The 27,216-nt window shown below is 46.8% G+C and overlaps 1 protein-coding gene across 1 annotated transcript; it reads right to left on the reverse strand.

Moving 5' to 3' along the window:
• Window positions 1-23,909: 23,909 nt before the first annotated feature.
• On the reverse strand, window positions 23,910-26,866 carry LOC124665661 (hexokinase-8-like). The gene is made up of 9 exons (XM_047203054.1): window positions 26,700-26,866; window positions 26,059-26,209; window positions 25,781-25,963; window positions 25,467-25,541; window positions 25,205-25,360; window positions 24,985-25,083; window positions 24,777-24,907; window positions 24,478-24,559; window positions 23,910-24,376 (listed from the first exon to the last, which is right to left on the reverse strand). Exons 1-9 carry the CDS (start codon window positions 26,864-26,866, stop codon window positions 24,020-24,022), a joined length of 1,401 nt encoding a protein of 466 aa, XP_047059010.1. The 3' UTR covers window positions 23,910-24,019.
• Between the last annotated feature and the right edge of the window lie 350 nt (window positions 26,867-27,216).

Genomic DNA, 27,216 nt, shown 5'->3' on the forward strand with positions numbered 1-27,216 from the left:
GCCCGACATTCTGCGCCACCCCCGGCCCCCTCTCTCTTCCTTGAGCATCGCCGCGACACCGCGACACCGCTAGACACGCCCACGACGCAGACACGCGCCCGCCGCCGCCGGAGACGACGACCGCGTCGTGCCATTGCCGCGCCAGTACACGCACGCGCTCGACCGAGTTAAGCCTCGCCTCGCCGCGCCGTTGACGCTCAGAGGACCGCCACGACGTGCTGAACACCGCCGCGCCAACGTCTACCCCTCTAGTTCGCCGGAACACCCGCGCCCATGTCGACTTCGCCGCAGCACCCACGGCCCCTTCCGCGCCTATAAAAGGAGACCCCCTCTCGACGAGTTCTTCACACCACAGCACGCGCCGCACCTCCCTCGACCTCCTCGACCACCTCACTGCCTCGATTAGCCACCAGAGCTAGCCAATTTCACCGCCGGAGGCCGCCAGTACCGCATCTCGCCGCCGTCGATTGGAGCCATCCCCGGAGCTGCCGCCAGTACCTGGAGCTTCGCCGTCAACTACACCTTCACCAAGCACACTGCCAGCCCTCTCCTTGCCGCCGGTGAGCCTCCCACCCCCTACCTGCGCCGCGCTAGAGGACCTCTCTCGCTGGCGACGACGATGGATGAGATCCGTCGGATCTCCATCTAATCGTGTGGTTGACACGCCCCCGTACCCCTTCGCGTTTAAAGGGAGGCTGACGGGTGGAGCCCACCCTGTCAGCAGCCCACGCGTGTTGGACGCGTGGTGGGCTGGATCCGCCCGTTTAAACCCTTTCGGCCCGATAGCTTTTCCCGCGCGGCCCAAAAGTTTGAATTTCGAATTTTCGGTTTAGATCAAATTGCTTACTGGTCCCGTCTTAGAAATTAAATAGTTTCTTTTCTACCCAACCAAATTTGATGAACTTTATATTGTTGGAAAGCTTGTAAAAATATCTATCCAACCCCACTGGTCCCACCTCAAGATCTGTTGTGGAAATAAAATGATAAAAAGAAGAAGGCAGGGACTTTTCCCTATTCAAATAAGTATTAAAAATCAAATAAAATAGATATTAAGTTAATTCCAACTCTTCTAGCTCCCATTTGACTTACACTAATTTATTATGCAATAAAATGGTGTGGTCACTTTGCATGATCATGCCCTAGTTAAAATAGTGGACAATATGGCTATTTTATTAAAGTAGTATTGTCCATAAATATTAGGTAAATCATATGAAGTATTATGCTTCATTTAAATCTTGTCCCAAATGAATTCATGTGATGTTCGTACCCCTGGTCCAAACACTCTTATATGAATTAGTTGGAGATTTAACTCATGTGTAGGATTAGTAAATGGTATGAGGTGGTCTACCTCATTTAAATCATTTTCTCAAATAATGAGGATGAAGGGTTGACTTAGGTCAACCTAAACTCATGAAGAATTGTTTGAGAAATTAAATCTTAAGAAGATTCAATGAGAGGAAATTATTCTTCAAGGACAAAAGGGAACTATCATTTACATCTATAATGAGAGGACATTATTTTCCATGAATTAAATAGAAACATTAATATATGCAATGAGAGGAAATTATTTTTCTTAAGAATCAAACAATACCAACCAACATGATGGCAATGTGTTAGCACTAGAATAAATTGTGTGATTTATGTGTGTGCTTAGTATAGCTCTTGATCTGTTGAGTGATTGTATCCTCGTATTCGTGTATAGACGCTAGTACCGGAGAATACCAAGAAGAGGAAGGATTCTACCCCGAAGAAGAAGAGAACTTTGACCACATCAACGACCAAGGCAAGCTAGACTATTGCAAGTTATAATGTTGCAAGCTAATATTCTTGCAAAGTGCAAAGTTCTACCAAGAACAAGGCACTCTCATCTTTTCTTATGAATCATGAACCTATCCCAAGTTTTACTACAAGCTTTATTTGCAAGCTTTATTGCTTTGGTTTATCAAAGTACTTTTTGATTCATGATTCAATGGGGTTAATGTTAGATTAGTACAAGAGTATCCAACTTAACCTAACTAGCATTACAAGTAGTTAGCACCCCTCATGACTAGATGCTAGTGCTAATATTAAAACTTGACTACTCTAGATGGGAACATGTGACTTGAAATGAATGTTGAAACTTTGGAATGATGATACATTCCATTGAATGAATTTTTTGAAGGCGAATATGATCAAGAGAAGATAGTGATTTTTGATTAAAAACTAATATTGGTTTGGATGCGATACCTTTCCAATTCATAAGTACCCCCACAATACCTGATTATGGGTAAGGGCTTAACTAGAAATTTATGTACCTTAGTATGGGTTCCCTCCGAACACACATCATAGGGGTTATGCCGAGGCTGCCTCCGTGGTTGATGAGTGATGTGAATTGAGGTGAATTGTACGGCCAAGCCTCGTGCAGCTCCCGAGGTTGACGGTTGGTCTTCACTGGGAGGCCAAGCTCATGGGGAGAGGTGCTCATACTAGAGTTTATAAATGAAAGGTTATGGTTGATGATCCGCGTACGGTGTTACGATGATTCGGGGTTATCCCGACGGATGAAATCAAATATTGTGGCACAAGTGTGCAACCTCTGCAGAGTGTAAACCTATTCGAATAGCCGTGTCCACGGTTACGGTCAGTTGGAAAGGCCATACTGTTACCGGTGTCAGATTCTTTGAAAATATTGATGAAATGAATGGTGAATTGGTGACTTGTTTTTGAATCACAACTTGAGTTGTGGGAATGACACTAATGTTCCCACTTGAGTTAGTTAGTACATGAAGAGTCTTTATTTCAAATACTTGTGAACTAAAACTGGCTTTATGCAAAAGAAACTAGAGCTTAGTACCCCTTTACTAGAATTGATAGTACTTACACTAGTATTAGTTTGCGAGTACTTTAAAGTACTCACGGCTGTGTCCCTGGCTATTCAAATGGCCAGATTATGAAGAGGAGCAGCAGTGCGAGGAGGACGGTCAGCAGGACGTCTACACCAACTAGGAGTCTGCTAACGTCAAGCGTTGGCCTGTGGACTTTAGAGTCCTTGTATCTTTACGCTTCCGCTATGAACTTGTGTTTGTTCATTGACCAGTTCGTTGATCATTAGATCAACTATTTGTGTAATCTGGATCATGTGATTCCAAGTTGTAAGACTTTATGGTTTGTAATGAATGATGATTGTGATACTTAACTATTATGCCTCGCAACAACAATATTCCTGGGATTGCGATGAATGACATAATAGGCATCCGGACCTAAAAATCCGGGTGTTGACACTAATGAACACCCCACACTGTCACCGTGAGCATTCATAGGAGGTACTAACACACCACAATTCATAAGGGAGTTACACACGGCGCACACAGCGAGGTCACAGTAACCCCAAGTTCACATAATAAAACACTTGAATAGCATATGACATCTAGATTGTAAAGCCTATGATCACATAGATGAACAAATAAATGCTACTCTCAAACACTCTCTTGTTGGATAACAAACACCATTCATTGTGTAGGGCTACAAGAGCTCCCTCAAGCCGGAGTAAACAAGCTCCACAACTTCATTAAGGAAACACACACGATGCACACACTGTCACCATTACACCGTGGAGAGTGAATCCGGAGTTCATATTTAAAGTAACCTCTAGAGTGCATAATAGACAATAGTAACATCTACATATTCATAAAGATCACACCATGGGAGAGAGAGATGAACCACATAGCTACCGGTAGAGCCCTCGGCCCCTGGGGAGAACTACTCCCTCCTCATCATGGGAGACAGCAACGGCGATGAAGATGGCGGTGGTGTCGATGGAGATGACTCCGGGGGCAATTCCCCGTCCCGGCGGCGTGCCGGAACAGAGACTTCTGTCCCCGAACTTGGCTTCGCGATGGCGGCGGCTACGGAACTCTTCGTGGAATATGACTGGATGTTTTAGGGTTTTCGCGATGGAGAGAATATATAGGCGGAAGGGCGGCCTCGGAGGAGCCAGGGGGTGCCCACACCACATGGCGGCGCGGCCAGGGGTGGGCCCGCGCCCCCCTATGGTGTGGGTCCCCTGCTGGCGGCCTCCGACTCTCCTTCGATGTTCTGGAACCCTCCGAGGAAAATAGGGCCGTGGGCTTTTGTCTCGTCTAATTTCGAGAATATTTTCTGTGTAGGATTTCTGAAACCAAAAACAGCAGAAAACAGGAACTGGGGCTTCGGCATCTTGTTAATAGGTTAGTTCCAGAAAATGCATAAAAATGATATAAAGTGTGAACAAAACATGTTGGTATTGTCATAAAACTAGCATGGAACATAAGAAATTATAGATACGTTGGAGACGTATCACCTACCTGTGTGCCCGTTTTGTGTAAACTTTTGCGATAAAGACACTTGAATTGTTTTTCTTACACTAGAATACTTTGTTAAGCAAAGATTTTTATATCATCAACATATTCAAATCAGAGATTCATTACCTAGTGTTAAGGAAACAGTAGAATTCCGCTGCAGAACTTTATTAATTACCAACAACAACAATCCTTTATAAATTTCTGAGCACCATCGACCTCACTTACACTGAGTTGCTCGATGATTGTCCTAAACCTGTCCCTGCACAAGAAAGGGACAAACATCAATGATCGGGCTTAGGCTGATTCTGATACAGAGGCCCGTGTGATTTCTATCGCAAGCGAAGCCCAGAAACACACTAAGCCCACCAACGACACAATCTTGGGCCTTTTCGGCGCCTGATTGCATAGTCCAAGATCTATGCTATTTTTTGTTCTTCTTCTTCCCCAAACCCGATCGCTACATATTCGGCGAGAGGGACGACGATCATTCGGCGTGTCTTGCTACTCCTGCTTGCTCACCTAGATCTCATTTATCAGGTATAACCGATTCTTCGTTTCTCCATTCAATCCAACCCCCCCTCTCCGGTTCTCTGATTGATAGCCACTTCCGATGGCGGCGGCGTAGGGTTACTCAATGGTTGGATCCCTGGATGTCCCTGCTATGGCCTATGGGCGATCAGCTTAGATCTCTTCCGAAAGAACGACACGCTGGAGAAGAAGGACCTCAAGGTCCATGGCTTTAGTACGACGGGATTGCGAATTGCCGTCTCGTCTCCGCGTATGTCGGATTCTAAGAGCATCTCCAGTCGCGTCCTCTAAACCGTCCTCCAAAGGGATTTGGGGCGCCGGACAAAAAATTCTTTCCAGCCGCGTCCCCCAAAGCCCATTTTTGTCCGGCGCGCCTCGATACGGTGTCCGGCGCCCCGAGCCCGTCCCCGTCCCACAGGGGACGCTCCGGGCACGCCGGACACAACGAAAAGCGAGGCGAACCGACGTGGGCCCGACCCATCAACGGCTCGGAAGGCTAAAACCCTGTCGCCTACCTTTGGTCAACCGACGTTAATGGCGTCCCTTTTTTCCCAGGCGGCGCAGGGACGCGTCTCGTCGTGCAAGGCCGCGTGGCCGTCCGTGCCGGCGTTATTGCGTGCAACCACCCGCTGCCGCCGCTGTTTTAAGACGCCATGCAGTTCTCGCCGCTCACAAACCTTCTCGTCGCCGCCGCCTCCCCCCTCCCAGATCTTCTCCTCCGCCGCTCCAAAAAAATGTCGAGCTCTTCCTCCCGCAAGATCGCCGCGGCGAACGGCTTCGGCCGCGGCAGCCTCACCGTGGCGGAGGCGTGGGCGCTGTACAAGGCCCGGTATCCAGTCCCGCCGGTGATGAGGTCTAAGACCCCGTGTGTGGCCCGATCTCGCGAATGACCCAAGATCCAAAGGGGGAAAGAGAGGGAGAGGCGGAAGAACACGAAGAACGCGAAGAACACGAAGAACACAACGCACACCAACCCGATACAATCGATACTTACCCTCGTGGCTCGATGGACCACGCCAATAGAATCACCACGGGAGAGACTCGAGGTAGAATCCCGGAGTGAGAGATCGGTGTTGAGGATGGAGGTAGGTGAGGGAGAGAGAGTGGGCTACACTAGAATCTCACTCACATAGATCCAATCATCCAACATGGGGTGCCTTGATACAAAGGGGATGAAACCCTAGGGAGACAAAGCTCAAAGTTATGTTTAAGCCTAAATCTTGTCTAACCAGCTATGGGGGCGAGCTGGGGTCTTATATAGGCATACAAGGCGACATGGGTCGAAAAGGTACAAGTTGGTGGGTCAAACCCGACGAATACGGTCCTGGGGCCGGTCAGACCGGGCCTGGGACCGGGCCATCCGGTTCCAAACCGGATTCTGGGCCGGACGTGACCGGGCGGGGCTTCGGGGCCCCGGGATTGCTTCCGGATGGCACCGGTCGACGTTCCGGTCGAAAACCGGACGGGCCGGTCAGGAGGCCGGTCAGACCGGGCCTGGGACCGGGCGGTCCGGTCAGGAGCCCGGTCAGACCGGGCCTGTGACCGGCTGGCCTTCCTCCTCCCGCCTCTTCTTCCTCTTCCTTCCTTCTTCCTTCCTTCTTCCTTCATTCCTCTTCTTCTCTCTTCCTTGCACCATGGGGGTTCCTTCTCTCCGGTTCCTCGATGACTCTTGTACCTAATGACATGTAACACACCGACATTAGGTAGCATTCCATCCAAGGTATTGACGAGGTCGAGTGTCGAGAGGAAGGAGTTCACCTTGACATATATGGCGGGGGTTGGTGTTGTTGGTCCACTTGGGGGACTCCTTGGCCATGGTGTAGCGTCGACGATAGGCAGGGCTGCATCATCTCCCCCCCCCTTGGGGAAGAGTCGTCCTCGACTCTTGCTCCTCCTCACCGATGAGGTAGACGGGAAGGACTTGTATAGGTGCCCTTGTGTCCTTATGGATGCTCGTCGTAGTGCAGGCGTCTTTGTTGTAGTCCATAACGGGTCTCCCATGTTGTGGTGGAGGGGCAAGTCTCGGTCGAAGAAGAACAAGGGGAAAAACAACTTGCAAAAGGAAAGCTTGTGGATGTCAATTTGGTGACCGGCGAACAAGAGGCTCTCAATCAAATACGAAGCATCAAGTCGTTTCTCCAAAAGGCATTGGGCAAAAATGGTGATCAAAAGAGTGTCGATGTATCCAAAATGTGGGAGGACAAAAATTTGTGCAAGTAAAAGTTTGCTTTTGAAGGTGTCAAAAATGTTGTTTGTAGCATTGTCCCACACAAATGGAACAATCAAAAGGCAAGTATCGGCGGCAAAATTTGGGGCAAAATTGTTATGTGCAATGGCAAAGCTATGGAGACTTCTATCTTGGGAAAGTATGGTTGGCGTGAGCCGAGTATGGGTATCCTCAAGTGTCAAAGAGTCCATTGCAATTGCCAAAGATGAAATGAGAAATCCAAAGGAGAGCAACTTTTGGTGTGACATGTGGCACAAGGTGCATAATGTGTCTCTCACATGTATGACATGGTCCTTGAGATTCTCGGAGTGTATGATGATCTCATCAAGACATACAACAACCATTGTGCCAACAAGATATGTCAATATATGTTGCATAAGAGGCAAAAGAAGTGACGAGGAGTTGGACCAAACCGAAAACTCAACAAACCAAGTCGGAAACACATGAGGGCGAAGGCTTGTGGGAACATACCCTTTGGTGTGATTCCCGCGGGTTAGGTCCTTGATGGGGTAGCTCTCAATTGCGCGTTTCGTGAGCTCATGCTCCGTGGCGGTGGAAGTTGTCGTCCTTGTGCCTACACATGGAAGAAACAAGACAAAAAACGTGTGTGCGTGGTAGATGAAAACATCATCCATCATGATGTTCCATGTCTTGTGCACATCACCATTAGTGTCAAGAGATATAGTATGAAATGCATGGCGATGGTGCATATGGCAAGAAGGTGCATTCATGGCATGTGGTAACTCATGATCATCAAAAATAGAGAAGGCTATGGGGTCCATCTCGTGGACAATGAAATAAGGACTCTTGCATACCAAGCATAAGAAAGAGCAATTGTTCACAATCTTGGATGCAAGGATCATGGAATTGTGCAAACATGTTGGGCAAAGCATATGTGAAAGCTAATGTTATCATTGTTGTCGACAACCCTATGGAAAGAGCAAGTGTTCATCAAGGGTGTCACAACACAAGCATGAGCATAATCATTATCATTGCAAGCAAGCGGGACAAATATGAAACTTTCATAGCATGGCATGTTCATGGTATCACAATCAATCAACTCCACATGATCAACAATGTTAGGAAGCAAAGCATCACATGGGAATATGAAAGAATCAAGTGACGTAGCAAATGTATCATCAAGATCATGCATGCGCTCATAAGTTATCATGTCCACTAGTGGGATCATGGCATCATCAACACCTATGTTGTTACCTTTGTAGGCCGACTCATGTGAAGTAGGTGTTGTGGAAGTAGGAGGATCCATGTGGTCGACATGTCCATCTTGGAGCAAGCATGGTGAGATATCATCATCTTCATGCACCATGTACATCTTCTCCATGAGCGGGAACTCGTCCTCCGGCGAACCTAGTGTAACATAAGAAGACACAAACGAGGGAGAGGTTAATGTGTTAGCACATGCAATGTCCTCCATGGACCTATCATCTACCTCTCTCAACTCACTTTGTGTATCACTCATGTCCTCCAAATGGAAGCACTCAAACTCACATATGGGGTGGAAGTCACTCAACTCACTATCACTCTCGCTCAAGTGGGCTAAGTGGCTCTCATGCTCACATGGGATTGGTACCAACTCATCAATCAAGCATATAGGAGTAGGCTCGACTTTCTCATCTGCATGCGCCTCCGTGGTTGAAGGGAACTTCCCATGCTCAACCATCTCAACTCCATGCGCCTCCGTAGGTGAAGGGAGAATCCCATGCTCACCATGCTCAACTCCATCGCCTCCTAAGTCGTCCTCAAGTGGTGGCATCTTGGAGACTTGTGCATTGAGCTCGTCGAAGTAGAGCTTCTTGGCTCTTGGCGTTGTGCATTGCCATGCCACGTGACCCTTGGCCTTGCACACCTCACATAGGAGATTGGGACATTCCCGTGGAGGGTGGCCTTGTTGCTTGCACTTGTAGCATCGAAGTCCATAGGCATATGACGAGGTAGGGGCCATTGTGGTGGTGGCACAAGAGGTAGAAGTCGCCTTATGAGGAAGGTCTTCATGTTGAGGCTCTCGTCTTCTTGCCTCATCACCATGTCTTGAGTGGTGACGTCGAAGATCATGTTTGGGTGGATGTCGATGTAGACCATGAGGTGGTGTTGGTCGACGACGATCATGAGATGGTGTGAGTCGATGACGGTCCTTGCCTTGCCTAGGTGATGGCTCATGTTGGGGGCTCTCTTGATGCTCCATATGATGTCCGTGATGTCGATGATCTTGTGCATAGGCACTCTCATGATGGCGCCTTGTGGAGCTCGGAGAAGTGTGTCGATGCCGAATATGTTGGGGACGCTCTTGATGATCCACATGATGATGCCATCGTGGAGGTCCTCGATCTTCATATGTAGCTCCATTGGCCAAGTAGGGGTATGTGGGAGCATCGGCGGTGTACATGGTGGGGTCGATGTCGTCCTCGTGGTGGTGCTCCACCATGTCGTCCATGCTTGTTGAGCAAGTGTCGATGTAGAGCTCGTCGATGTCGTCCATGTTGGCGATGCTCGCGGAGCCATAGTCGGTGTAGAGCTCCTCGATGTCGGTCATGTTGGCGATGCTTGCGGAGCCATAGTCGGTGTAGAGCTCCACATGTTCCTCCACATCCGCGGCGCTTGAAGAGGTATCCTCCTCGAAGTGCTCCGTGTACTCCTCCGTATCTCCTTCGTCGCTATACATGTTAGCAAGACGGTATCTATATGGTGTATGTTAGTGGAAGAACACTACCTCGCAATCTTACCGTGGTATGACAAGATTGGGGTGATCCAACAAACCGAGAGTTAGAACAATTGTATCGGGCACTCACACAAAGACACACGCAAAAGCTAGCAAATATGGTGTTAGGTGAGTATGGTGGAAAGCCAAAAGATGAAATCCGAAATCAAGTTTGTTGTTAAGGGTGGGTAAGATCCAAAAACTCAAATGTCAAAGCGATGATCACTATAAACACGGAAAAGATATGGAACTTACACACGGGATAAGCGGGGTTAGTGCGACCAAGGAATGAGCGGAAACGTGTATGAAGCCCGAAAGCAATGGTGGCTCGGTGTCACACTAACACAAGGAGAGGCAAAGCTTTGGTTGCAAACGATGAGACAACAAGATTCACACGCGGCCTCTCTTCTCTTTGCTCTCTTTTGCTTAAAAGCTTTTTCCCTTTTGTGTTTGGTGGCACTTACACTATTTGTGTATTTGTATGTATGATGGCACTCGTACACTTTTGCTCTATGGTGCACTTGCACTCTTTTTGTGTTTTGGCGGCCTTTTTCTCGCACTATGTTAGCGTTAGCCTTGCTTTTGCTACTTGCCACACGAGTTTTGCTTAGAAGCTTGACTCCACACTACACACACACCTCACAATCGGGGCCACGTGCAATGTCTCGCAACACTAGATAAGCAATGCTCGATAGGATAGATCGCAAAAGAAGAGGGGTTACAAGGTGATGCAAGTTATACCTAAGATGTTAGGCGGTGATGAACACACAACTTGCGATGATGGCGGTGGTGTCAAGAGTACGTTTGCAAGTCCGGGGTGCCGAGGATGTCGTCGCTTGCTTCGGAGCTGCGGGTTAGTTTCACAAACAAGGCACTCAAACCGGAACAAGCAAACACAAGTTAGCGGAAGAAATGGGTCAAAATAGCTTGGCGGCGGTGGCGGTGGTATGCCGGTGGTGGGTGGTGTCGATGCTCTTGCGGATGCGGTGGTGGTGGTGGGGCCGCGGCGGTGTTTACCCGTGGGATGGAGGGTGGCGGTGCTTGCCGGCGATGGGGAGGAGTGGCGGTGGTCGGCGGTGGTGGTGGCTGTGTGGCGCCCGGTCTGGGGCCCGGTCTGGCCGGGTCTGGGGCCGGCTGGGCCGGTCACACGGCCGGTCGACCGGATTCTGAGCTGGCCCAGCCGGTCTGGGGCCCGGTCAACCGGTGCTCAACCAAATCGAAGAAAAACGAAGCCAAATCGACCAAATCGAAGGAAAACGATGGAATTGGGGGCTAGAAAGTGGGGGAAATAGTAGATCAAGCACCTCAACACCAAATCCATGGACCAAAACCACTCAAAACGCAACCAAATCGCAGATCCATCCAAAGGCAAATTAGGGCTATTTTTTGGGGATTTTTGGGGAAAATTTTTAGAGACGAAATTGGGTGGGTAGAGGGTCAAATCCGCGGAAACCAAAGGCTGCTGATACCATATGATGAGGTCTAAGACCCCGTGTGTGGCCCGATCTCGCGAATGACCCAAGATCCAAAGGGGGAAAGAGAGGGAGAGGCGGAAGAACACGAAGAAGGCGAAGAACACGAAGAACACAACGCACACCAACCCGATACAATCGATACTTACCCTCGTGGCCCGATGGACCACGCCAATAGAATCACCACGGGAGAGACTCGAGGTAGAATCCCGGAGTGAGAGATCGGTGTTGAGGATGGAGGTAGGTGAGGGAGAGAGAGTGGGCTACACTAGAATCTCACTCACATAGATCCAATCATCCAACATGGGGTGCCTTGATACAAAGGGGATGAAACCCTAGGGAGACAAAGCTCAAAGTTATGTTTAAGCCTAAATCTTGTCTAACCAGCTATGGGGGCGAGCTGGGGTCTTATATAGGCATACAAGGCGACATGGGTCGAAAAGGTACAAGTTGGTGGGTCAAACCCGACGAATCCGGTCCTGGGGCCGGTCAGACCGGGCCTGGGACCGGGCCATCCGGTTCCAAACCGGATTCTGGGCCGGATGTGACCGGGCGGGGCTTCGGGGGCCCCGGGATTGCTTCCGGATGGCACCGGTCGACGTTCCGGTCGAAAACCGGACGGGCCGGTCAGGAGGCCGGTCAGACCGGGCCTGGGACCGGGCGGTCCGGTCAGGAGCCCGGTCAGACCGGGCCTGTGACCGGCTGGCCTTCCTCCTCCCGCCTCTTCTTCCTCTTCCTTCCTTCTTCCTTCCTTCTTCCTTCATTCTTCTTCTTCTCTCTTCCTTGCACCATGGGGGTTCCTTCTCTCCGGTTCCTCGATGACTCTTGTACCTAATGACATGTAACACACCGACATGAGGTAGCATTCCATCCAAGGTATTGACGAGGTCGAGTGTCGAGAGGAAGGAGTTCACCTTGACATATATGGCGGGGGTTGGTGTTGTTGGTCCACTTGGGGGACTCCTTGGCCATGGTGTAGCGTCGACGATAGGCAGGGCTGCATCAGCCGGACATGCGGCTGCCAAGCAGCGGCGGCTGGAAGATGGCCGTGAACGGCATTGGCGTCCCGCCGCCGCCGAAGCCGGGCACGGACCAATGGAGGGACGCCATCAAGGCCCGGCGGGCTCAACTCACCGCCGAGGAGCGGTTGGATCCAACGTGGGCGGTCGACGACAACGACGCCTGGTGGACGACGTACTTCAAGGCGAAGTACGACGTCGAGATGTACAGCACCGACGGCCTCGTCGGCGGCCCCAACAGCTGGAACAAGGACGGTCGCGCCCTGTTCTGGGGCGTTCCAGGGCGCACCCTCGAGAACGTCATCCGCGGCATCCGCAACGGCGCTCCAAGGTTGGAGACGCCGTCGTCACCGCCGTCGTCTCCTCAATGGCAGCCGAGGAGGACGACGTACTCGTCCTCCTCGCACTCTTCTTCCTCAGGACCGGCGCGATCGACGCCGTCCTCGTCGTACCGGTCGGCTCCCTACACTGTCCCCAAACGGGAGCTCAAGGAGGAGCCGGCGACACCCGTCAACACGAGGCGTGGCGGCAGCGGCAGCCGGCGTCAGCAAAGGAGGCGCGGTGGCGCCCTCCTCATCCCGAAGCCGGAGGTGAAGGAGGAGCCGGAGGAAACGTCGCAGGCGGCGCTGCTGGCGGAGTACGAGCGGCAGCAGCGGCTCATCGCCAGCAGCGATGACCCCGAGGACTGCCCAGGGCTGCGGGCGGCGTTCTTGGCGTCCATGGACGACAAGGACGCCTGGAAGGGCGACCTTGACGCGGCGATCGCCATGTCCATCCGCGACTCTGGCAAGCCGCTGGTGGACCTGACCGACGACGGCGAGGCAGGACCAAGCGGCTTGGTGAAGGACGAGCCCGTCGACGAGCGCGTCAAGCAGGAGGTCGTCACCGACGCCATGTACAACTTCTAGCAGTACTACGACGCCTCCGGCCACCGCAAGTGGTTCTAGATTAGGTTTATTTTAAATTTAGTCAAGTTTCGTTCGAATCTATGTAAGTTTGGACGAATCTTAATCGAATCTCGTTAAGTTCAAAATTTCCGAAATTTTGTTTGGGGGACGCGACTGGGGAGCGACGTCCCCCAAACGCGGCACGAACGAAACACGTCCCCCAAACGCCCAATCCGGCGCGGTTTAGGGGACGGTTTGGGGGACGCGACTGGAGATGCTCTAACCTTGCCTTCTTTTTGGGAGCACTCATTCTAATGGTAGTCGAAATAGCACGCCGGCAGGTTATATAATGCTTGCACGCTCTTCTGTCGATTATAGGGGCGATCACTTTGATCACCTTGTACTGCCGCTTGAATCTCAAATGGCAACTTGAAATATATTGTATGTAGCAGGAACTGCAGCTGATACCGTGGTTATAACAGGTATGACAAGAGTCACAAGCTTATGCATTTTTGTGTCCTGTGAAAAATAACAAACAATATTGGTTCAAGTACATTTTTTTCTTCCTTCATCCTTTTCATGTTCTGTGCACATATAACATCATATTTATTCACAATAATATGCAACTGCAAAAAAAATCGCTAAACCGGCACGTATATTGCCTTCCAATTTAGAAGAAATAGAATCATAACTTGAGGCAGATTGTGAGTGCAAATAGTTTTCACTCATGCCAACAGCACAAAGAACGAATATAGGATTAGATGGTTGTGCTATTTTATCTGCTTTTCTATTTGTCTGCATCACAAGAAAATTATCCTCTCCATTTTTTTCTAGGTCATATCAACTTCTCTACATTTAAATTATTATGTTACTTTCTTTAGAGAGAGAGAGGAGGAAATACAACTTCTATCTGAAGTAATCTGGAGTGATATCTTCAACGACTTGGGTAGTGACAAGAATGTTGATATTTGTGTAATTTCAAAGGTATGTACTTTGCATTCCACTAATAATATCTTGCATGAAAGGTTCGCGGTCATTTCGAAAAGGCCATGCGACCTTTGTGGAACACTAGTTAAATACCCATGCATTTTGCATTGCCACGGCTCCTGATTGTTCATTGTCGCGATGGAAATATTTAAGTGTATGGCAAATAACCATGTAGTATTTGAAAAACATTAAAATGTCCACTTCATACATAATTAAGTGTATATAAAACAATGATCCAACAAATTATCTATTATTCACTAAACTATCCTCCCTTGACACGCTTAAGGTACCGTCGTACAATATCATGAACGTTATCATCAATTTCATTTTCATGGTACTGGAGAGTGTATCAAAAACTTCTTCCTCAACTAGTAGCCACCCCGCACGAACAGTCTATATGTTAACATCATCTTTTCTCATGAAAAGATGAAATAATGTGCAATAGAGAATACTCACCATGCAAACTACATAAACAAATCTTTTACCATCCCATGAGAATAAAAATTAAGAATAAGTAAGGCAAGTTCATGCAAATGAATGACCTATCATTAGGACGTTAGTCAAATAAGGTGTTTGTAATGATTTTCAAAGAAAATCACCTGCAAGTCTTGTTATATTGAAATAATATGGCATTTGTATGGCTAGAAATATATATCAGAGGTTGTGCTATTTTAAGAGTTTCTTTTAGGTAGAACAAGTATCTAAAAGGCAGTAGCTAGAACAAATAATTATCACCACTTCCATATGCACACATATCAAATATGTTTCCAACAATTACATTTTTAAAGACGCAACCAAATGGATGCATATAATTATAATATTATAATCCACTCAAATTTGGCCCAACGACATCAAGCTCTAAGGACTTTCTTATAGACTATGTTCCACGTGGTCCTTACTAAAGACTCAAATCTTTTCTATTTTTTGAATTTTTAGGCTGGTCCTTTCCCTTGTCTTTGATGGTGAGGATATTAATATTGCTAAATTTGGTAGCTGTGGACAACGCCATGCATAGCTGACCATGGGAGCATACCGGTTCCGGTAGGAGCACGCATACTATCAGGATAGTCTACCCTTGCGCCTTTTTGATTGTAACGGTGAAGCTGCGCCTGATTAGAAACTACTTCCTTTTGAATCTACATAGTAACATGTCGTCATCATAGGGGCGGAGAGGTATTCGAGGAAGAAAGAACCTTTGTCCGATGTGTTGTCTTTGCACGATCCCCACGCCGATGGTGTCCCTCTAGAACCTATATAACATGGTAGTTTATTTCCAGTTTAAGGGGGTGAGGGGGGGATCGCATTAGGACTCAGGTCATTCAAAAACTCGAGAGGGTAGCACTGTGTGGATCGTCTTCTACATTGTTAAGGTGCTATGGTAAATCTTCTCCTCCATCGGGAAATGCTATCATATACAGGTTTATAACATAGATGTTATCCTTTTGGCTGGGAGGATTGCTCGAGATGTCATGTAACCCAAATTGGCAATGTTGTGGTCTAGGGCAGGAAACACATGGTCGATCACCTTCTCTATGCCAGCGATCTCTCCTGTCAAAGGCATGCAAATATCTTCGGGCATCACCTCGTTAGTTTCCTTCGTTCCATTACCTAACCTCAACACGTATTTCGTGAAGAATTTGTCGTCATGTGCCCTCATCTTGGTGACGAGTCTTCTAAAGAAATGAACTCCACACGGTCGCCTCGATTATCTAATTTCGTGACCCTTTCTCGACTATCGTAAGCATGTCGGTTGTGTCACCGAATATCCTCAACCCACCTCCTATCAATGAATCGCCTGATCTCGTCTATGTTACATGTATCTCGTATTGGTTGATATAGTCATGGTCCTTGTATATGTACGTTCATAGATACTTGACGACCTTCATCCTGGAGCATACCTCCATGTTGATGCTGCGGTTGAACAACCGCAAGAGTTAATGGTTGTCCATTACAACCCATATATATTTTCAGCATCTGACTATGGATCTTCGCTGACCGGTCGTCTTTTCGTCTCCGATAAACAATGTAGGAGTCATTTCCCTATATGGTGGTCTGGTTGGACTCCTGGGGGTGCTTGCACTTGCAGGATCCTCTTATATTCACACATTGTTGGGCTTTAGTACACCGAATGGGTCATGCATCATATGCTTCACGACTGTGGTGTAGATCTATGTGTAATTATGTTTGTTCGAGAGCTCGACAGATATGACACAATTGTACTACTTTGCCACAACAAGTTTATATATCTCAGATCAATGACCAACATGAAATGAGTATGCAGGGTGCCGCTCTTCTGGAACTCTACCACATGGACATACGTCTTCACAATTCTCTAGATACGATTTTCTGTCAACATCTCTTTCATTGTCTCCATTTTAGCCCTAAACACCTTGGTCATGCGAGCTTTAGCCTGGAAGAAGCTCATCGTGTATCCCACCAGTTTGGGTTGCATGTCATTGTCAGGCTTGCCCTTCGTCTGCAGCAACGTCATGGCGTCTGTACGCACCCGCTTCATGTCTTAGAAGCCCATGGAATGACCACAAGGAAAATAGTCCTACTGTCAACAAGTTAAAATGGACGAGGAACCACTAGGAGACCTGAGCGAGTGGTGTTGGCACTAGGATCGTTCTCCCATGGTCGTTATAGGGACGGCTTCCGAGACATGAAGAGGAGGCATATGTGAACACCATGACATTGGTGAGTATGTATGGCAAGCCTTATATCTTCCTGGTGATAACCTGCAACCCAATCAGGCAAGATATACATGTTTTGTTGCTTTGAGGGCCAACCCCGCATGACTGACAAAATCTCAGGGCCAACCTAGAGACAATAAAATAAATAACAAAGAATCATATCCTAGGGGTTTTGAAGGAGTGTGTCTATGTTGTAGAGTTCTAGAAGAGGGGCTTACCGCATTCCCATTTCATGTTGATCATGGATTCGAGATATAAGCTTGTCGTGCTTGAGAAGTACAACCGTGTCATATTTGTCGATCTCTCGAACAAGCATAAGTACTCGGAGCTCTACACCATGGCCGTGAAGAATATGATTCACGACTCACGCGACGTACTGAAGCCCAACAACATGTGCATGCAAGAGGAGTTCTGCAAGTACAAGTACCCATGAGAGTTCAATGAGACTATCATATAATAAGAAGACTCCTACCCTGTTTATCAGAGATAATTACAGTCATTCAACAAAGATATGTGATCAACGTGGAGGTGTGCTCTAGCATAAAGACCATCAAGTACCTATGTAATACAAGGGCCACAATCTTCAATATCTACCAACCCGACGCCAAAGGTACCATAGACAAGATCAAGAGGTTTATTAACGCCAGGTGGGTTACTCCAATGGAGGCGATGTGGAGGATATTCGGCTTCGCCCTCTGTGAGAACCACACGTTGGTACCACGGTTATCGCTACATCTCCTGAAATGCACATGGTCACATTCAAAGCGGGAGAGAATCTCAATGACGTCGTGGCCAGTGATAACACATCAAAGTCTATGTTGATGGAGTATTTTGTGGCTAACCAGGAGCAAGTGTGGGCTCAATATGTTAAGTACAAGAACTTTCTGGGAAGGTTCACATGACAAAAAAAAGGGAAAGAGGTTACCAAGTAAGTCGAATCGTGGCAGTCGATGCTGCAATGGGGGAGCGGTACTTTCTGAGGGTGATTCTAAAGCGCTTACCAGGCTTGATGTCCTTCAAATACCTGAAAACCGTGGATGGTGTGCTATGTGATACCATTCGCGAGGCCGCCATGAGGAGGGGTCTCATAGTGGCCAATGACACGCTCGACGAGTGTATTACTGAGATCGAGCATTGGCCCATGCCAGTCTTTCAGTAGGCTCTTTGTACTAATCTTGGTATTGTGTGAGCCTCGCGACGTGCGCGGTCTTTGGGATAGGCTGCTTGAGGTGATGTATGACGACTACATGCGACATCACACATGGCTAATCCCGGTGGAGCAAAGAAGGTCTTGATATCATGGGCATGTTACAATCCATGGGCAATGACATATGGTCGTTCACTCTACCATACCTTGATATTGGTATTTTGTGAGCCTATCGGCGTGCACAATCTTTGGCCGGGATAGGATCCTTGAGATGATATATGATGACTATATGTGACATCACACGTGGCTAATCCCGGTGGAGCAGAAGGCTTGATATTAGGGGCATGCTACAATCCATTTGCTAGGACATATAGTTGTTCCCTCTACCATACATTGATGAAAAGGTAGGTCATCGAGGAAACCACTACCAAGGTTGACGAGGATGGAAAATCCACAAAGTAATTACTAAATGATGAGTCAGGACTTACCTATGACGAAATATTAGCGGTAGTTGACGATGCGAACGGGGTTTATTCTTCGTCGATGGCCCGGGAGGCATTGGGAAGACCTTTTCTCTAAAGGGCATTGCCCGCTTGAGTTTGACGCAGCAGAAAGATCACGGTGGCCACTGCGATGATGGGCGTTGCCACTTCCATCATGTCTAGATGTAGGAGTACCCACTCGAGGTTGAATATCCCACTAAACATTGAAGAAGGGGAATTGTGCAGCTTCACCAAGCAGAATGAGACAACCAAACTCCTGAAGATGGCTTCGCTCATTAAGACGATGCCACAATGAGAAAGTGGCAGACGATTGAAGCGCTAGACAAGATCATGCACATCATCATGGGGCGATGCAACCGACCTTTCAGAGGGGGAAAGACTATCGTGTTCGGTGAGGTCTTCGAGCAGGTGCTTCGAGTAGTCGGGAAAGGTTCACGAGGTCAGATAATCAACGCTACCCTATGGAGTTCATACCTTTGGAAGGGTCGTCACCAACATGAGGGTGCATAATGACCGTTGGTTCGCGAAATAGCAGTTTAGGGTAGATAATGGCACCAAGGAAACTAACAAGGGAGGAAACATCCGGCTCCCCAAAGATATTTGGGTGCCTTCGACACACAAGGTCGCTGAAATAAAGAATTTGTTCAACCATGCATTTCCTGTCCTATACCACAATATGGAAAATACAGGTTACATGATATCTCGAGCAATCCTCTCTATCAAAAACAACAACATCGATGTAACAAACATGCGTATGATGTTTTCTGTGAGAAGAGATCTACCATAATTCAATAATACATAAGACAACTACCCTCCTTAGTTCCTCAATGAACGAATACTAATGAGATTTCCCTTCACGCCCTTGAACTGGTTATAGACAACCCCATTGTATAGCCGAGGTACATCGACCTAACTACATGGATGTGTAACGACAGAAGGCTCGTGGTATGTGGGTTGCACAAAAACGCCATAGACACGAAGATCATGCTTGGACAACACGCCAAATGAAGAGTGTCTCTTCCTCGAATACCTCTATGAACCTCCAATGACAACATGTTCCGGTTCAGATTCAAGAGGAAATAATTCCCGATCAGGTTTAGCTTTTCCACGATAATCAACAAGGCGCAAGGTTAGACTATCCAGGTTGTTAGCGGGTAACTACCGAAACTGGTATCCTCTCATTGTCAGCGCTACATGGTGTTGTTCAAAGACACTACAAAGAGCAATATTAAGATCCTCGTCATCAAGGATAAAAGAAAGGACCAAATCCAGGATTCAGAGAAGCGGAAAATATCCGAGTCCTTAGTAACGACCACCCAGAACATAGTCTACAAGGAAGTCCTGAGTGTTCGTTGGGCCAAATTTGAGCAACTTATATTATTATCATTATTCATCCACTTAGTGGTGTCTTTGAACATGTAATGGTAGCAAACATATTTTATATATTTGCATTTGTAACTGGTACTAATTAATAGGTCATTATTTTTTCTCGGGTGTCTTCGAAAATGTAATTGTAGTAAATATATTTTATATATTTGCATTTGGAAGTGGTGCTAATTAATAGGTCATTATTATTTCTCGCTATTGCTGATGTTTAGGTACTCGTTCTATCAGAAAAACTCTAAAGTAATAAAGCGTTCATTATCGAAAGAAGTTACTTGTTCTATCAAAGTGAAGCTCTTTAAATAGCACAACGCAAATATAATTTTGTTATATATATTTCTATCCACGTAACTACCTTCATACGGGTTTCAGTACTAACAAACCTCGGACTTTCTTCAAAAAATAGTTACAAACACTTTATTTTATTACCATCCTAATGGACTTTCTAGTTACTTAGCCTTTAGTTTTTGTTAATCCAGTTTGCAAGGCATGTATTCTCTATTGTACATTATTTTGTTTTTCATGGAAAAAGAAATCATGTTAACAGCATAGAGCATAGACTGCTCATGTAGGATGGCTACTAGCTGAGGAAGAATATTTTATATGCATGCTCCATTACCATGCAAATGATGTTGAGGATAGCATTCCTGATGTTGTATGAGGATATTTGAAGCGTGTGAAGGAGGATTTATTGGGTCGATTGATTTATATACACATGATATTGGATTATGTGAAGTGGACATTTTAGTATTTTCGAACTACTTCCTGGTTATTTTTTCCATATATACTTGAATATTTTTCATCTACATGTGCCACAGTGAACAAGGCCAGTAGCCGTGGCAGCACACAGACATTTAACTAGTGCAGATTGCGTAAGGGAGCAAGGTTCAATATTCCGCAGTACGGCAGTACCATATATACATAAAAGTCATCAAGAAAAATCAACAAATTATCATAAACAAGGTATCCAGTATAGCTGCTTCCTGACCATTCACTGAAAAATCTCCCATTGATTTTGCTAGGGTAAGAATGAATTCTTTTCTAAAAGGAAGCCAAATAAAAAGCATAAAGATGTGTATAGTACAGTTGTAACCAAGGTACGTGCTGTAAGGAAGACGTCCTTTTTTCAAGTGTTTTGAAGAAGATTACAAGACTGTTTGACAAGTTGGACTGGGTTTCAAAAATATTTTCGACTCCTTACTAGTGTACTGAAGGAGTGAAGGGTGCCTATCTAAATTAAGACATTTTTCGATAAAGGGAATATATTAATATTAAAAGATATCAATTACATTCAGCCTCTGCAACAACGCACCACCCTAATGGCACTACGGATGCACACAACCAAAAAAAAAAAAAAAAAAAAACTAAGAAACAAAAGTCCCGCTACAGCATCTCGGGCCTAACAACAGCAATACATCCACCGCCAAGACAACACCTGAAATACAGACTCTCCAAAAACGACGCCTCCAAGAAGGGAACAGTGCTCTAACGCCGTCGTTAAGGCCAGACCTTAGGTTTTTACCCTGAAAGGTAGGACTCTGAACTTCACCTGTGTTGTCGACCCCACTTTCATACCGCTGCTGTGAAGCCCGGAACACCAAGCAAGTCCCTCAACAGCGCGGAGACTTGAACCATCCTTAGCTAGTCCTCCCCTTCGGCCTTCATGAAATTCTCGTCTTCCAACTTTCATCATGGATCCATAGTCACTTGATGTCAACACAGAAAAAGAGCTTCGCGCCGCTCCCTCCATACTACAGCTGGCACGGCTTGATGATAAATGAGGATAATATGGTGGGGATGGCACACTCTACATGTTGTGCTCGAGGGAGTTGCCGGAATAAGACAGGATAAGAGCAACTTCAGATGGTTCTTTGACTTCACTGCTTTCCTATTGCTGTTCGACAAGAGCGAAAATGCCCGTTGTTTCGTCTCGGCGCTGCAAAAGTTGGTCAGCTCATAGGTGGTACGTATAGGGCGCGTTTGGTAGGTTGCATGCTCCTTGGTTTGCATCGGCCCAACTTTTTTCGGCTCGTTTGGATGCCTGGTCGACGCCGCGTTCTTGCAGGAACCGGTTGTCAAAGCATCCTCGGGCCAAGCCCTGGAGGAACGCCCGGTTCGGCCGCTTCTGGCGAGCCACCCCGTTTCCGCAGAAGTGGAGAACGCGGCGTCCTCGCAGAGCCACCGCGGGAGATGGCGGAGCTCGCGCGGGATGGCGAAATCTGGGCGCCATGAATTCGCTCACCGCGCTTGAAATTTCGCCACCGTATATAGGGCGGCTCTCTCACCATCAAATCCAAATCCCACATTTCCCCCCATTTCGAGCTCATCCACCATCCCCGATCTAGCGACATGGCCGGCTCTACCTCACCCGCACGGTCGGCGAGGCTTGCGGTGGCGACGGCGGCTGTGGCGGCGGCTACTAGCCGCGGAGGATGGTCGTCTTCTTCGTCTACGTCGATGACTTCGGTTGTGGTAAGCTTGTGCAAACCCTAGCCTTAGATCTAGATATTATGGGTACACAACCGGGGTCTGAATGAATGCATTGTAGGAGATTCCTTTGTCGCTAGTGGAGGTTGTGGAGGTTTTCCAGGTTGGATCTGACGGTACGAATCCTCATTGAGTTCCTGCCTAGATCTGAAACTATATATACATGTCAATGTCGTCCGCACTAACAGGTGTTCCTTGTCGATTGCAGCGGTACCCGAAGCACCGTCAGTACGTTGGCACCCTGATCACCAACTATGCTCAGATGAAGACGATCTTCACTCCCCGGTTCGTTTGCAAGGCGCAGCTGTTCCAGCCTAACTTGCTGGTGAGGGATATCGACTTCATTGCAGACAATGAAGCCGAGTATGCCGTCTACCGTAAGCTGTAGCCACCGGAGAGAAGGAGCTGGCTTAGGACCTGGCTCCGCAACCAGTTTCCTGCCTAGTGCTTCTGCTTCCTTCTGATGATCCGCTGATTTTGGGAGGTGATCTTGTATCCCTCCAGTAGCTTGGTACAACCTGATCCCCGGTTTGTAATGATGAACTTCTTCGAGGTGGTATATACTAACCCCTCGTGACGAACATGTGATGCATCACGAAGTAGTTGCTTCGTTCGTGATGTATCTCCCACTAAGTACTTGTTGTTGTGTATTACCAGCATCTTTTCTGATGAACTGAATCTCATGTGTGCTGTTATTCAGTACTAGGTAACCTCACCACTCTAAATGAAGGGGTTATCACATCACTGAGCTATGTGCAACCAAACAGGCTATGGGCTGCATGACCTGGGAAAAATGGGCTGGAAACGGGCAACCAAACGATGGGGCCTGAGTTCTTTCTCCGGCGCGCAAAAGGCCACACATGCTACCAAACGAACCGTCAAAAGTGGCCCATGGCCCGTTCGCGACGCGCAATGTCTCCCATCTTGCTGGCGTAGGCATGCAGGTTTTCGGCCACAATCTTGAGGCAGTGGAGTTTGGTGGCAACGATTCATTTCAGGCCATGAAACTCTGCTTTCTTTCGTGCTTCTGCCGTCATGCGGTTAAATTTGTCTGCTATTTGCTTCTGCTCTTGTTGGAGGAATCCTATCATTGAGACATGTTTTTAGGAAACTTTCGCTTGAGAAAATCTAAAGATGTGAACTCTGCTCTGTTTTCTTTTCGTTGTACGTGCTGGATTTAGCGCAGAATAATATGTTTCCCAGGTTCTTTTCCTGCTGAGGTCTGATACATTCACAAGCAGTTGTCTGAAACCTTTGTGCGATTGGGTCGTCATCCTTGCTTATCACCACAGTGCCTCATAGATCAGTCTGATCATGTCGCGTTATCGTATCTTATCACTACAACTTTTATATAGATCGGTTTGATCGTGTCTGGAGCACAGGAATTTAACCTGAACTTTATACGGTTCAGCTAAATTTGTACAGAAACAGAGCGATGCTTTTAAAACTGAACTTGTGATTAGAAAGGTACAGTACTAGTTATGTTATGAGACCTCTGCTCCCTTTTTAAAAATCTTAACTGTCCAAGGACACCTCATCTAGCCTCATTTTGGTTACAAACCGCTTACAGTTCCATCATGGTAAACTGCACATGTTGGGAAGCTAGTTGCCATTTAAACGGGCAGCTAAAAATGTCTGACAAGTATCTTGCCTAATATTTAACATCCGGGTTCCCCTCGACATTTCCGTATTGAGAATGGGAAGCAGCAATCAGGGCAGCTCCGATCCCCGGACCTTCATCTGCGTGTTTGACGACTACTGACTTAGACAACTCCTCTCCTACCAGTTCACTTAGAGTAGTTGCCAAGCACTTGCTGAACTTGGCATAGTGTTCGAACAGTCCTCCATCAATGGCGATGACTGACCGACGCTTGTCGATGGAGCCATCTCTCCCAAGCTTCTTGAGGATCCCTGTAAGGCCTGCTGCAGCCAACCGGGCTGCCCTTCTTGTGATAATGTCAATAATTTTGACGACCATTTCCCGCGCCTCTAAGGATGTGCCTGCAATCTGGAGGTATGCATACCATGTCGCTTTAATGTGTGCATAAGAAAAAAACTATACGATGTTTTGATGATGACTGCCGTGCAATGATCACAAAGTGAGCATACCCCTAGGGTTTCTTCCAGTTTTTCTGCCACAATCTTCAGATCAGGTGTTTCATCGTGATGCATTGCAGAAATATGTGGAGTCCTGCATACAACATAAAGCCAGACTTATCCTCCCATGTAAGCTTGAAGTTGGCAGCATTTGCTACACTGAACGGTATGTATGATTAGAAGATTAAAGCTTCTGATAATTAACAAGAACATGCATTTGAATGTAATCATGAATTCCAGATCATTAATAAGAGAACATTCGTTACACACATCAGAATATCAACTGCGAAAAAGCTAGCCAAACAACGTACCGCAGATGGAAATGAGTTTTGAGCTTAGTATGGTCAATTTCACCAAAAATTGCAGATTTCAGGGACAGTTTAAGCAATACCCTCCTAACTATTTCACCTAAATACATTCCTGAGGTTAACTTCTCGTAGATCTGAAAGAACGAAAATATATAGTTCAGTTAATGCCGAACAAACAACATGAACAGACAGAATGTAAAAAAAAACTCGCCTGCTCTCCCGGATTTAAGCTTTCCTTATCTAATGCTTGATCGTATTCAGTTACTGGAAGATGGCATGAATAGAAGTTACCCCATTCCATATTAATCACCTGATATATGACAAAACGTAGTACAAAAGTAACTTAGAAAAATAATAAAATAGTCCAGAAGAATTCAGCACAAATTCTTTGAGTACTACTAGGTTTGAAGTGTATGACCTTTAAACCTCACCATATCCCCTGACTCCGGTAGATCTCCTTCCCATTTTGGTATAGCATTCGCCTTCTCAACATAGGCAGCATTTGTACCAGTACCAAATATCACACCCGCAATAACATCTTCATCATAGTATCTGGCTCCAGCCAATGTCCCAACAGCGTCATTGATCTATTTCACCAACGGATCTCTCAGAATGAGATTATTTTTATGAGATTACAAGTAGATTATACTCTAATTTAGGAATAGTGCAATATAAGAACTTATTGACACTCACCAGTGCAGCCACATGTATGTCTACACCTTGCTTCTTCATAGCCGTTTGCAGCTTAACCACCACATCTTCACCCACCTGATTTGAGAGATATGTTAACCTTTTTGAAGATTATCTTATAGACAGTTTATTATTTGATTTTTATGATGCTGCTTGTCTACCAAAACATAATTTCTAGTGTGATTCCTAGATTTCATTTCCATTATGGTTTATAATCAACTGGAAATGTGAGGCTCCGAAGAGCCAAATTATTGGCAACATTCTTACATCCTGTAACGGACAAATACACTGGATTTGTGAGCACAAGGAATTCTTACAGCATCTTCTATACAAAATGCCTTTGTCCACTTGACAAGGGTGCCCGATGCAATAGAGTGTTGTCTCACTGGGAAAGAAAATGTGAATCCTAGTTCTCGTTTCTTGCCACTTGAAAAGCTATTACCCTTATTTTCATCAGCAACAAACTTGGCTAATTCAGAAGCAATGAAACCAAACAATTCCTGCACCGTAAATAATGAATATAACCAAAGAATGAATCAAATACATATTAACATTAAATCAGTGCTAAGTTGGTGAATTCAGCATGTAAACGTACCGAGGAGCTCCCTGACATCAAATGGGGTGGAATGGCGACTGCTCTGGACTCACGGTTAGCAATACGCTGATCGTTACCACCTAGTTGCACCTTCAAGACGCGGAAGTTTGTCCCTCCTAGGTCCAATCCATAGAACAAACCTTCCTCTCGCCTGAATTTAGTAGCACAAAAGTAAGCGGGCCAATAATTCTAAAGCTGTGCAAAGGTCAAGCATCAATTGCCCGTTGAAATGAGCAATTGCAATCGTTAAATATCTAGCGGCTGAACTGAAGCCTGAATGCCTGACAACAAATGGATGGCATTTTAGTGCGATGAACATGATAGGGAGCCATATTTCTAATTCCTAATCACCGACTATTATTTTTCATCCATTTACGGGCGCCCTTGCATATGTATTATCCCTCAGTTCATATGAGCATAGTCTCTGCTCTAACATAGTAACATCTACTCCATCAAGACATTCAAGTTTAAAACAACAGCCTGTTAACCCTTACTAAGATGTGAGAACGAGCACACAAAGTAGTGGTATGTTTACAGTAAATACATTGAAGTGTATGAACTTTTCAGGCTTTCCCCTGAGCAGATATTCAGACAAGTAAACAGGGAGTGAAGAACTGAACGTATATGTACGAAGTACGAACCCAGTGGGGAGCTTGTCAACGTAGGAGAGCAGCATCTTGACCCTGCTGCCACCCTCCTTCTCCAGTCCCGCGCGCATCTCGCCGGCCATCTCCGCCGCCACGTCGCGCAGCAGCGACACTGGCGTCGCGCACCTCTCTCGGAGGTCCGCCACCACCTGCTCCGCCATTGCTCAAACACCAAGCAAAGCAAATCGAGAGACAAAGGGAAGCCTCGATCCAAGAACTGAAACCGCAGGAAGATCGAGAGCTCGGGAAAGAGGAGGGGAGAAATGTGGAATTCAGCAAGGCGACGCCGACCAGAGGAGAAAGGGGTGGGAATATGTTTAGAAAGCAACACTCGTATAGTCGATCAGGATGGTGGAGAGGCACGTGAAATTTGGCTGGTAGCACTCATCTTCTCGGGATCGATCGATCAGCTCGGTGGAGGGGAAAGGGCGGGGTGGTATAGTGCCGCCTCGTGTCGTGCATTCATGTGTGCTCTTTGTTCTGTTCCTGCCTCTTCGCATCGGGAGCTGCA

This window comes from Lolium rigidum, chromosome 6, assembly GCF_022539505.1.
Source record: "Lolium rigidum isolate FL_2022 chromosome 6, APGP_CSIRO_Lrig_0.1, whole genome shotgun sequence".
NCBI lineage: Eukaryota > Viridiplantae > Streptophyta > Magnoliopsida > Poales > Poaceae > Lolium > Lolium rigidum.